Below are 11,694 nucleotides of genomic sequence, written 5' to 3' on the forward strand. Positions count from 1 at the left end.
CACTGAACCCCAAAGAAGAGAAATCATGATTTATTCTCTTTAATATCCATTTAACATTTTGTCACAATAATAATAAAAATAGTATCTTTTCAAAATCCACAGGGATCCAGGGAGGAGCTTGTCTCCATCTCTCTCCCCTCACATTTGGGAACTTCTGGCCTAGTCCCAGGTTCTTTGGCTTCCTGCCACCAGGTCCAGCCCATCTTGATGCCTGATGCACATAGTCAGTAAAAACAGGGTCCCAGGGTTGGGGCGGGGTAGTCGGGTACGTGGGGGCTTTGGGAGCTCGTGAGGCGGGCAGCTGTGGTGGGGGGGAGGTTACAGAAGAACGGGAATATGTCTGTGGAATGGAAAACATGTCATCAAGCCCTGGCTGCCTTGGAAGAGAGGACAGGACTGGAGCAAGGGGCAGCTAGAGGGTGGAGGAGTGGGCGTGGGGTGGGGAGGTGCTGTGGTGCTCTGGGAGCTGTTAGGTTAAAGCTTAAAGAACCTGGGAGAGCAGGACCCCTCAGTGAACTTGAAAGAGTCCAAAGTAGGTAAGGAAGGGGGCAGCCTTAAGATGAGCCCAGGGGAGGGTACGGATCCGAAGGGAAGACCCTGGCCGCAGAGGCAACAGCCCAGACACCTGGCACAGACGGAGCTGGGGCCCAGGAGAGCTCGCTGCTGTGGCTGAGAATTCTTCCAGGCAGCGCAGGGCCAGCACACCATTCACCAGCAAGTCCAGCTTCAGGTAGACTGCCTTCCCCTCATCAAAGTGCACCTGGAGCAGAGAGAAACCAGCAAAATCCAGACCTCTGCCTGCCCTCATCGAAATCCAGGCATCTTCCTTCATGAAACCCAGGTTCTCCCACTCCCACCCATTCCTTGCCAAGCCTTCCTCCCCTTAGCCATTGCTCTACCCATGGAGCCCAGGGCTTACCTGACAGTACAGGTAGTAGAGCCCAGCCCTGATGACCGTAAATTCCCCAATCTGGCGGTCATAGCGCAGAGGGCTGGAGCTGTTGATTTTGGTCTCTTCCCAGCCACTCACTGTCCCATCCACACCTGGATAGGGGATGTGTAGGGATAAGTAGAAGCCCTTTACCAGACTCCCCCACACTCCCTAAGAATCCATCAAGTTTACATATTTGTGAGGTACAGCCTACCCCGAAGGGTATCAGTGGCCCAGAGTATAGGTGGAGCCATGCTATTATGGTACAAGAAGTGACTAGAAGGTATTGTGTGAGGAGACCTAACGTATATGACCAGGGCGCTTCAGGGCTTCTGAGGGGATAGAAGAGCAGTGCTATAAGAGAGAGGCTGGGGTTTTCACATCTACCTCATCAACATGGTTTGTGTCTTGAACATATAAGATACATGTGCATGTTTGTGTGTACATCATTTGAGTCGATTAAAAATGAGTGACGGGCCACAGGCTCACTGGCTATGAGTTTAAAACTTCCTATACAAATAGGAATATGCGTAGCATCAATGGTGTACGCCTCTAATCCCAGCACTTGGGAGGCAGAGGCAAGCAGATCTCTGTGAGTCTGAGGCCAGCTTGGTCTTAGAGCAAGTTCCAGAAGAGCCAAGAATACACAGAGAACGCTGGTCACAAAACAAAACAAAGTAACATTTAGTGCCCATCAGCAAATGAACAGATGAGCAAACACTGCAGTCCTATCTACTGGGCCTCACGCTGCTATAAAAGGAATAAAGAAGTTTCTTGGGGCTGGGGATTTAGCTCAGTGGTAGAGCACTTACCTAGGAAGCACAAGGCCCTGGGTTCGGTCCCCAGCTCCGAAAAAAAGAACCAAAAAAAAAAAAAAAAAGTTTCTTGCCGCCAGGTGGACAAGCCTTAAACACACTGTGCTCAGTGAAAGAACCAAGCGCCATAGTCTCCCAAGCACAGGAACTGCCTGGAAAAGTAGTTTATAGAGACATCGAGTGGGCAGGTGATTGTCCAAGGCTAGCCCTGATGGGACTATGGTGTGATGGCTAAAGGATACATGGCTTCTTCCTCTCTTTTTATTACTATTATTTTTGGCACAGTCTCACGTAGCTCAGGCTAGCCTCAAACTTGCTGTGCAGTTGAGGATGAACTTGGATTCCTTATGCTACCTTGCAAGTGCTGAGATTATGGGCGTGTGCCACTTTATGAGGCTTGCCTTGTGGGGTTTTGTTTGTGATAGGATCTCTCTCTGTAGTCTTAGCTGTCCTGATTGTCCACTATATTGACCAAGCTAGTCTCTAACTCACAGAGACTGACCTCCACCTACCTGCCTCTGCCTCCTAATGCTGGGATTAAAGGTGAGAGCCATATTTTGTGGTGATTAACGGCTTGTACTTTAGAGTGTACTTTAGTCACGGCAGACTAAGAGCACAGAGTTGCACAGGCGGGCGGACTGCATGGAATGTGAAATCTGTCTTAATAGAGCTGTTACCCAGAGCTGTACCGGGGAAAGGGCTGGGCGTGCGGCTCAGTGGTAAAGTGCTTAGCTAGTACGCCTAGGACTCTAAATTCTGTCACCACAACACACACAAGAAGAAATCCCTAGAACTAGTGTAGTTGAAAACTGGAAAGAAAGCCAGGCATGGTGATACATGCCTTTGACCCCAGCACTTGGGAGGCAGAAACAGATAGATCTCTGAGTTCAAGGCCAGCCTGGTCTACAGAGCAAGTTCCAGAGCAGCCAGGGCTACACAGAAACACCCTGTCTCAAAACAAATGAGAGAGAGAGAGAGAGAGAGAGAGAGAGAGAGAGAGAGAGAGAGAGAGAGAGAGAAGGAAGGAAGGAAGGAAGAAAAAGTAAGTAGTAGGCATGAAACTGAGTCCATGACTTCCCAGACTCTAAGGCTGTCAACAATCCAAGCTCACCAACTCTCACTCCCACATCCCTGCCTCCCACCATCCGAGCCTTCTTCCTGACTCCCACCATGCACCAAGCTCCTTCTCCCTTTATTATGGACTTCCCTTCCCACCCCAACCCCAGATCCCGACCTCGGGATCTCTTCTCTTCCTGACAATGATTTCTAGTTTGTCCTGCAGGAGCAGCAGATGTGATGGAACAGGTCTATAATCTGACTCTGAGAAAGTTCGTTCCTGAGTTCACAGCCAACCCATGGTTCCATATGAGACCTTGTCTTAAAACAAAGCAAAATAAAACAAGTAAACAGACCCAGGCATGCTCATCCCTGACTTCCCTTCCTGTTCTCCAGCAGTCAGCAGAACACGAACTCTGTGTTTATCCCCCCTGCAAGGGTAAGGGCAGCTGTCTTACTCACGCGACTGTATTCCCAGCACTTGGAACTGGCCTCACCTAAGTGAGGAATACCCGACAGTCCTCAGCCTCACTCACAGGCTTCCTGGGTCTCAGGCCTGACACTCAGTCACCCTCTTCAACCCTCCCTCTCTGCCATCCCAGCTCTGCTCTTATCCTTTATTTCTTGTTGTTTGGTTGAAGACAAGGTCTGACTGTGTAGCCCTGGCTGACTGACAGCTACAGTACACTGCTTGGATTTTTTTTTTTTAATTTTTGTATTTATATATAAGTACACTGTAGCTGTCCTCAGACACACCAGAAGAGGGCATCAGATCCCATTACAGATGGTTGTGAGTCACCATGTGGTTACTGGGAATTGAACTCAGGACCTCTGGAAGAGCAGTCAGTGCTCTTAGCCGCTGAGCCATCTCTCCAGCCCCACTGCTTGGATTTTTGATTTTCCTGCCTCAGCCTTCAAGGTGCTGGAACCACACTGCACCACCCTGTCTGGTTTTCCTGTCCCTTTCTCAAGTAACCAGTACCTCTTTGGATTAGGGTGTGGCTCCTTGGTAGAGCACTTGTCTAGCTTGTGTATGGCCCCAGGTTTGTCTCCCTGTCCCCACATTACCCAGCCCATGCTCACTGGGGAGGAGGGGGGGCAGTGATTCTTCCTGGGCATTTCTGTTCCCATCTGAGTTAGCACGGCCATGTGTCAGACTTTAAGTCCAGCCTCTCCCCTCTATCCAAACTGGCCTGACCCTTTACCCAGAAGGGTGAAGACTCGCTCCACTATCCACACCCCACTTGTGGCCTACAGTCCCACCAGTCTCTCCAATACCCAAACCAAATTTACTCAGTGATAACTGTTTCCTACTGTTCCTGCCCCTGAACAACAGCTGTGCCCTCTCCTCCCCTCCCTCCCCTCTGGTCCCCTTGGGAGTCCTCACAGTTTCCAATCTTGACTTTTCCAGTTTATTCCCCAAAGTATTGGAGCGTCTACTCCTCAAGTCTGCCGCTTCCTGCATTACCTTTGATGGATGGGTCATTGAAGAACAATCCCCTTTTTCTCTTTGTGACCTGCCATGTATCTCCTGTAGTCTTCTACCCTCCCTATTTACTCTTACAGGTAGGTCCAACCTGCAGCCCTCGGGCCCCACGCATCCCAGGGTGCTAAGGACAGGATGCGATAGATCTGCAGAGGACATCACCACACCACAGTACTGAAGATCAGATACCCCACATCTACAGAGCCCTTTTCCACCTCAGTCTCACTGAAACTCCTAACAACCTTCAGCCTCATCGGACTCTTGGAAACGCCTGGCCTCGCATGTTTCCTGAGCTGTCTCCACCATACAATTAAGCTTTGAGGCCTACTAAGGCCTAAATGCTACTACCAGGGGGAATGAGTCCCTGACTCCACTATAAAATTGTCTTCCTGTGTGGTGCCATGTATCTCGGGCTACCTTACCACCATTCTTGTCATCTAGCAATGTAATTACACATTTACAGACTGTCTGCTGTTCCTCTGTGCTGAATCCTTAAGCGAAGGAATGTGAGTGTGACTCACCATGGTCCGGCCCCGGGGAAATAGCAGGCTCCTGGTTGATGTATATTGAGTCAGTGAAGTGGTGCTTGGGAAATCAACGGCCCAATAATGCCCAACTAATGATGCCCCAAACAAACGATCTCTCCCAAGGTGAAGAGAGCTAGCCTGGCCTTACCGAACAGAGAGAGGAATGAGGAGAGGGCATGCTGGGTGCAACAGGCTTAGGGCAAGGCTGCAGCCAAAGGACATGGTCTGTGCCCTGTAGAAACATCCCTTCCATCTTCACGGCACCAGCCTGTGGGTAGCCTTATCCCTGCCCCAAGCAAGCCTCTCATGAAGACTTGTGCACCTAGGCAGGTCCTGGCTGGCTTTGAATGCCACCTCCACCACTTAGGTCTGCCATGACCCTGGGCGAGCTGACTATCCCTCACTTATTAGGTGTAGGTTACCGGTGTCTTCCTTCTAAAGCAGCTGTGGGAATCGGATCGGTTTGAATGCCTACCAGCTAATCCCAGTGCCTACCCTGAAGGACGGAGATTTTCTTTGGCTTACATGCCTCTTTGTCTACCAGCCACTTCTCTCGATCTTGCCGCCGTCTCCCATTCCCTTCTTCATGCTCTCTGCGCTCTGTCTACACTTCTAACCATAACCCTGAAGCCGCCCATTAAGGTCATCAATTGGTATTATGTCACTAAACCCAGTAGTCACATCTCTGTCTTTATGTCATGTGACCTCTCAGCTGCCTCTGCAGACAGCCACATCCTCCTTGCCTGAAACTGTCTTCAGAGATCTCAGGGCACCGCCCTGCCTGAGATTCTTCCTTTCCCATCTCCCCGGCTGGCTTCCCCTTCTACCCAGCTTCATTCTTGGGGCGTCTCTCTTCCCTGGTGTCTCATCTCATCCTGTAGCTTTAAATAACAACCCCATGACCATTTCTCACCTAGCCTGGGCCAGCCTTACCCCCGGTGAAATCCACTTTACTAACCATTCTCCCCATTTGTTCATTATTAGACACCCCCCAAGTTAAGTAATCAACTTACACCCACTTCCTCCCCCAGGCAATCCAGTCTTAGGAATGGCATCATCTTTCTCAGCTATTCAAGCCAGATATAAAGGCACCAGCCTGGAGTTCCAGCCACTAAAGAGGCTGAGGCAGGAGAATCACTTAAGCCCAGGAGTTTTAGAACAGCCGGGGTAGAGTGGCAAGGGCCCGCCTCAAAAACAGAAAACAAGGCATATAATATTCATGAATCCCCCGTTTCTCTTACTGTTTCCATCTAATGCACAGCAAGCCTTGCACCTCTAAGCTACATGTTGAAGTTCCAGTTCTCCCTTTATCTACTTAAGTGGGGTCCGAGCCACCCTCGTGTCCTGCCTCCAGGCCTTCACAGTGGACAGATGTCCAGGTGACGGAAGAGCAAGTACAAAGTCCAGAAGAGGCATACTAGGGCGCAGGAGTGTCCGCCCCACAAGTGCCAGGAAGTGAGGTTGAGGCCATAGCATGGAGAGCCTGAAGCGAAGCGGAGAAGCAGTGGGATAGGAGGGCTTAGCGTGGTAACAGAGGTCGAACAAAGCAGGGAGGCAAGGTGATCGAGAACGGGGACGGGCAGAGCTGAGTCTGAGGTCCAAAGGTCATGGTGTCAAGTTGGGGGGCAGAGATGGGAGGGGCTAGAAACATTTGGAGAAATAATGACCACACAGCAAGAAAAACCACAGAACACAGAGAAAACAGGACCACAGGGGCTTCCAGGAGAAGCCTGAAGGTTGGAGGAGGAAGCTAGGGGCCACTGGTTTGGGAAGGGACCTATGTTCTTCGAGGGTGGGTTGGTTCTGCCTAGGATCCCATGCCAGGGTCACAGAAAGAACTTAAAGGACTTTTCTAAACTGGCTTCTGGGGTTCCTAGCATGGATGCAGGGAGGAAGAGGCTTGGGGGAGTGGGGCAGGTTCTGGGGTGGGAGATGCTCTGATGGGTCCAGGGAAAGCCGGGTGGGACTCACCTGCCTGTGCTCCATCCTGTCCTGGCTGTGGATGAACTGTATGACACAGGGAAGAGTTGGTGAGACTTGCCCTGCCCCTCTCCCACCATCCCTCCCTCCACAGCGGCCTACCTACCCTCATAATGGGCTGCAATAGCTCGGCGAGGCCGCGCCTTCCGGCCTTTAGAAACTAAAAATAAAGCAAGGATTTATTGACAGATTAGCAGAGGGACCCAGGAGCTAACCCCCAGCCTCTCACCCTGCTCAGGACCCTGGCAGTTATCCAACTGCTGGATGTCACACCTTCAGCCACATCCTCCTCCATCTACTGTGACAACATAATTTACATCCAAACTGGGATACTTCTGAGAGCAAGAGGTGGCCCTTAATTAACAACCACACTGGACTAGGGGTGCAGCTTAGTGGGAGAGTGTTTGCCTAGCATGCACAAGGCTCTGGAATCTAACTCTACCGCCACACAGACACAGAAATACAGACAGACACACAGACATATGCAGATACAGACACAGTCTCTCTCTCTCTCTCTCTCTCTCTCTCTTTTACACACACACACACTGAGCAGGGAAACTTCATCCATTGAAACCACTGATTCATGGGAGTGTTTGTTCAGGGAAAGCCTCAGACTTCCCACCTTGTCCTGAGGAGAACTCCAGGAGTCTTTTTTAACTCCTGGTCATTTGTGGGGTCCACAGGTAGCAGCTCCATGTGACAAAATGAGCTTTAGAAAGTAGAGCCAAAATCCCTAGATCCCGTTGTCAACTCTCAACCACTTAGCTGTTTGACTCTGGGTCTCCCTCATGTGCCCTCCCTCAGTTTCTCTACAAAAATAATAGTTTTGTTGTTGTTGTTGTTGTTGTCGTCGTCGTCGTTTTCTCTGCTCACTCCAGACTGTTGTGAAGAGCAAAGCAGCATGTGAACCATGTTAAGACTGGGACACAGGGGTGGGTGCTCACCACTTCTTCGAGGCCGGACTAGCTGTTCCAGGAAAGGTACCACATCCTGGCTTTCCACTGTCTGGGGATTCAGTTCCTAGGGGAATTAAGGGCAGGGCTCAAACAGGACCTCCCAGAGATAAACAATCACAGAGTCTGTCAGAAGAACCATCAGCCAGTAACAGACACAAATCCTAGGGGTTGGCCAAATCTGGGAGTGAGGCTGGGTCCCCATCCCTTTGGGGAGACCAGACAGACTTTAATGCCCTCAGTCCGAATCAACAACATGCACCCTACTGACATATCACACACACACACACACACACACACACACACACACACACACACACACACACACACGTGCTCACGCATACACCAGGCAAACTTTAATGCCTTCAGTCCCAATCAACAACCTGCACCCTATTTACGTACCACACGTACACACACACACACACACACGCATATGCATGCATGCACACACACACACACACACGCACACACACACACTTGCAGGCATGCACACACGCACAGGATCTCAGGGAGGTGGGGCAGAGACAGACAGCATGTATGCATATGTGATTCGTATCATTCATATAGCCTGTCTCTGGTGTCAGGCTCAGACCCCTCAGAGTCTCACCTCACAGCCAATCAGCACTTTTCACTCGGGTAGCACAACTCTTACCTTGGTAGAGTTACCTCCTTACATCCAGATCACCCTCGTTTACACCCCGACATACCCACGTGGGCTGGTTCAGTCCGCACACTCAGTCATAAACTAGTGTCAGCCGGAGTCTTCCAGCACACACAGCTCAACGCACACACCTCACACACAACTGTCACAGCCAACCAACACCTCAGCTCAGGCACAGCTTTCCATGCTGGCATCCTGTACACAGCATCCACACCTACTCACAGGGGGCTCCCGGTGGTCCTCTGCTGTCAGCTCCTCCTGAGAAGGCTCCTGCTGGGAAGGAGGCAGCGTCACCTTGTCCTTCTCCTGACATCTCATCCTCCACCCCTTCTCCGATCCCCTGGCCCTCTGCCCACCCGGCCCCCATCTGCTTCTCTGCATTTTCTGCTCCTAATGTGCCCAGAAAGGGGTATGCTGAGGGCCTCACCTGGGCAGACAGCGTTGCCCAGCTCCCCAGGCTGACCACGACCAGCAGGAGGCCAAGGCAGGCCAACGCCAGGCCCAGGCTCAGCACCAGCGGGGCCAGCAGGGCGGTGCCCGGCTCCCCCCGGCGCCCCCTCCGCCTCTGGCTCCGACGGGCGGCCATGGGGGCGGGGGGCTGTGCCTGCCTCACCGCCCCCCCATCCCGGGACCCGAGGGATGGGGAGGGGGAGCTGGTGGGCGGATCGGGCCAGGGGAGAGGGAGGGACCAGGGAAGCGGGCCGGAGGGGGGCGGATGAGGACAGGAAGCCGGACACTGTTTGTGTGATTAAACTCCAGCCTCCCCGGAGTGCTTTGCAAGAAAGAGGCGTCCTGTGCCCTGGCGCGTGCTAGCAGGCGACCGCAGTGGCACTCCAGACCAAGGCCTGTGAGGGCCAGTGAAAGCAGAAGTGGACAGGCATCCACCCAGGCCAGTGTGCCAGGGTGTCCCCGGGAACTCAGCACCGCCCCAGTATGTTGAGCCCTCCCACAGCCATCATTAATCATGAAAATGCCCCCAAAGGGCTTGCCTGCAGGGCGATCTGATGGAGGCAGTTTCTGAGTTGAAATTCCCTCTTCCAGAATTCTCTAACTTGTTTCAAGTCGGCAATAACTACCTCTTTCCCAGCGTAGGGTACTTTTCAGATCATCCTGGGTTTCGGGGGTTTTTTGTTTCTGTTTTTGTTTGGTTTTGGTGTTTTTGAGACAGGGTTTCTCAGTGTAGTCCTGGCTGTCCTGGAACTCACTCTGTAGACCAGATTGGCCTCAAACTCAGAGACCCGCCTGCCTCTGTCTCCTGAGTGCTGGGATTAATGCACTCAGGAGACAGGGATCACCACTTCGGCAATGAAGAATATTTTTTTAAAATTATGTATTTTATTTTATTTTGGTTCTTTTTTTCGGAGCTGGGGACCGAACCCAGGGCCTTGCGCTTCCTAGGCAAGCGCTCTACCACTGAGCTAAATCCCCAACCCCATGTATTTTATTTATATGAGTACACTGTTGCTGTGTTCAGACACACCAAAAGAGGGCCTCAGATCCAATTACAGATGGTTGTGAGCCACCATGTGGTTGCTGGGACCTCTGGAAGAGTAGTCAGTGCTCTTAACCACTGAGCCAGCTCTCCACCCAAGAATATTTTTTTAAAGCTAGTTTGTGACGTTGTCTTTGTGTGCTGTATGTGACTGCTTGAGCACGTGTGTACATAGAGGCCAGAGGCCTCACTAGCTCTCCACCTTGTTTTAGGAGAGATAGTGTAGTGACAATTCTGAAAACTTTTTTTTTAAACAGAAATGTGAGAACGTGTTTTTGTTTTAATCCCAGGTATGGGTACGTGAGGCTGCTTCAGAGCAGCTGACCGTGGTTTGCCTCTCGCTCTAGCAGAGGCGTGGTTTTGCCAGCTGCGGACAGTTTCTGAGATTGTGTGACTTGGAATTCTGGGAACTTTTCAGAGGGTCTATAAATGCTGGGGCCCCAGTGCAATAGGCAGGGGTGGTGGCTGTTGTGTGTTCAGGGGGTTGGTCGAAGTTAGAGTTGTGCTCAAAGAAGAGAGGAAAGGAATTAGATTCCGAGATCCCTCCCACTGCCCCCCAGCCCCCAATCCTTCTTAGCCTTACTTTGACTCATGGTTCTGTTCCAAGGTTGAAGGGCTACACTCAGTGATGGCCTTCCTGTTGCCAAAGTCCTAAGTAGCACAGAACATCACAGGGTGACAGAGAGAGAAAGCATGAGAGTGGCCAAACTGGTTTTATGGCCAACACATTCTGAAGATAACCCACTAATTCGTTCATTGCGTAGATGGATTGATTAGGGTTGATTAATCTTCTATTAAGGGCAGAGCCCTATTCACCTCTCGACCAGGTCCCGACCCACCTCCCACTATCTCCTAGTGAGGATTAAATTCCAACATGAGTTTCAGAGGGACAAACCATATAAGGCCATAGAAGATGATATAAGTAAAATGTGTAAAAAGAAAAAAAAAAAACCCAGGTAGAATTAAAGAATAAACGCATGACTGAGGTGAAAATAATTAAACTATAATAGAACAATAGTACTTAATTGATAAATACCAAAAAAAATTTTTTTTGCCATATTCTTCTTAGAATGACATATAAGTTTGAGTGCATGGAGAGTTATGGCTTGGACATAAAGGATCTCCCAAAAGCTGGTACCCAATAAGATGTGCAGAAATAGGTTTTTGAGAAGTGGTTGGATCTTGAGGGACGATTGATGGATTCAAACTTTGATTTTTTTTAAACTTTAATATTTTTTAATTTTATGTGTGTGGGGGTGTTTGCCTGCATGTATGTCTGTGCACCACATACATGCAGTACCTATGGATGCCAGAAGAGGGCGCCAGGCCCCCCGCAGAACTGGAGTTACAGCCGTTTGTAAGCTGCCATTTGGGCACAGGAAACTGAATCTGGTTTCCCATCTAAACAGCTCTCAATTGAAACTTAGGCTAGGCTATTGGAAGGTGGCAGAGCTGTGAAAGGAGAGCCCTGTAGGAGCCAGGAGATCACCACTATTGTGCATTGCCTTTTATTTTCCTTCCCTGCTTCCTGTACCCCACTTCTCTGCTGGAGGCTCCCCACCACGATGTTCTTCCTCACCATGGGCAAAAGAACAGCATAAGTGACCATGGACTGAGACTTTGGAACATGAGTTCAAATAAATCTCTCCTCCTGGTTGGGGATTTAGCTCAGTGGTAGAGCGCTTGCCTAGCAAGTGCAAGGCCCTGGGTTCGGTCCCCAGCTCCGGAAAAAAAGAAAAAAGAAAAAAAAAAAAAAGAAGAAAAAAAATCTCTCCTCCCTTTGTTTTCTAGGT

General features: G+C 50.5%; 1 protein-coding gene across 2 annotated transcripts; it reads right to left on the reverse strand.

Annotated features, from left to right (window-relative positions):
* Window positions 1-14: 14 nt before the first annotated feature.
* Window positions 15-9,283, reverse strand: LOC116910479 (tumor necrosis factor ligand superfamily member 12). 2 transcript variants are annotated; one of them, XM_032914362.1, is made up of 7 exons: window positions 8,837-9,283; window positions 8,632-8,679; window positions 7,740-7,815; window positions 6,902-6,955; window positions 6,787-6,822; window positions 920-1,044; window positions 15-760 (listed from the first exon to the last, which is right to left on the reverse strand). In XM_032914362.1, exons 1-7 carry the CDS (start codon window positions 8,993-8,995, stop codon window positions 509-511), a joined length of 750 nt encoding a protein of 249 aa, XP_032770253.1. In that variant the 5' UTR covers window positions 8,996-9,283; the 3' UTR covers window positions 15-508. The 2 variants fall into 2 exon arrangements, with proteins under 2 accessions (XP_032770253.1, XP_032770252.1); XM_032914361.1 differs by having other exon boundaries at window positions 8,632-8,682; window positions 8,837-9,085.
* Window positions 9,284-11,694: the final 2,411 nt, after the last annotated feature.

This window comes from Rattus rattus, chromosome 9 (assembly GCF_011064425.1).
Source record: "Rattus rattus isolate New Zealand chromosome 9, Rrattus_CSIRO_v1, whole genome shotgun sequence".
In the NCBI taxonomy this organism is placed as follows: domain Eukaryota; kingdom Metazoa; phylum Chordata; class Mammalia; order Rodentia; family Muridae; genus Rattus; species Rattus rattus.

Coding starts and splice junctions, on each gene's coding strand:
- LOC116910479 (XM_032914361.1), bottom strand. CDS start 8,995: ATGGCCGCCCGTCGGAGCCAGAGGCGGAGGGGGCGCCGGGGGGAGCCG. Junction 8,683..8,836: donor GGGCAACGCTGTCTGCCCAG/GTGAGGCCCTCA, acceptor CCTCCTTCCCAG/CAGGAGCCTTCTCAGGAGGA. Junction 6,823..6,901: donor TATTGCAGCCCATTATGAGG/GTAGGTAGGCCG, acceptor TGTGTCATACAG/TTCATCCACAGCCAGGACAG.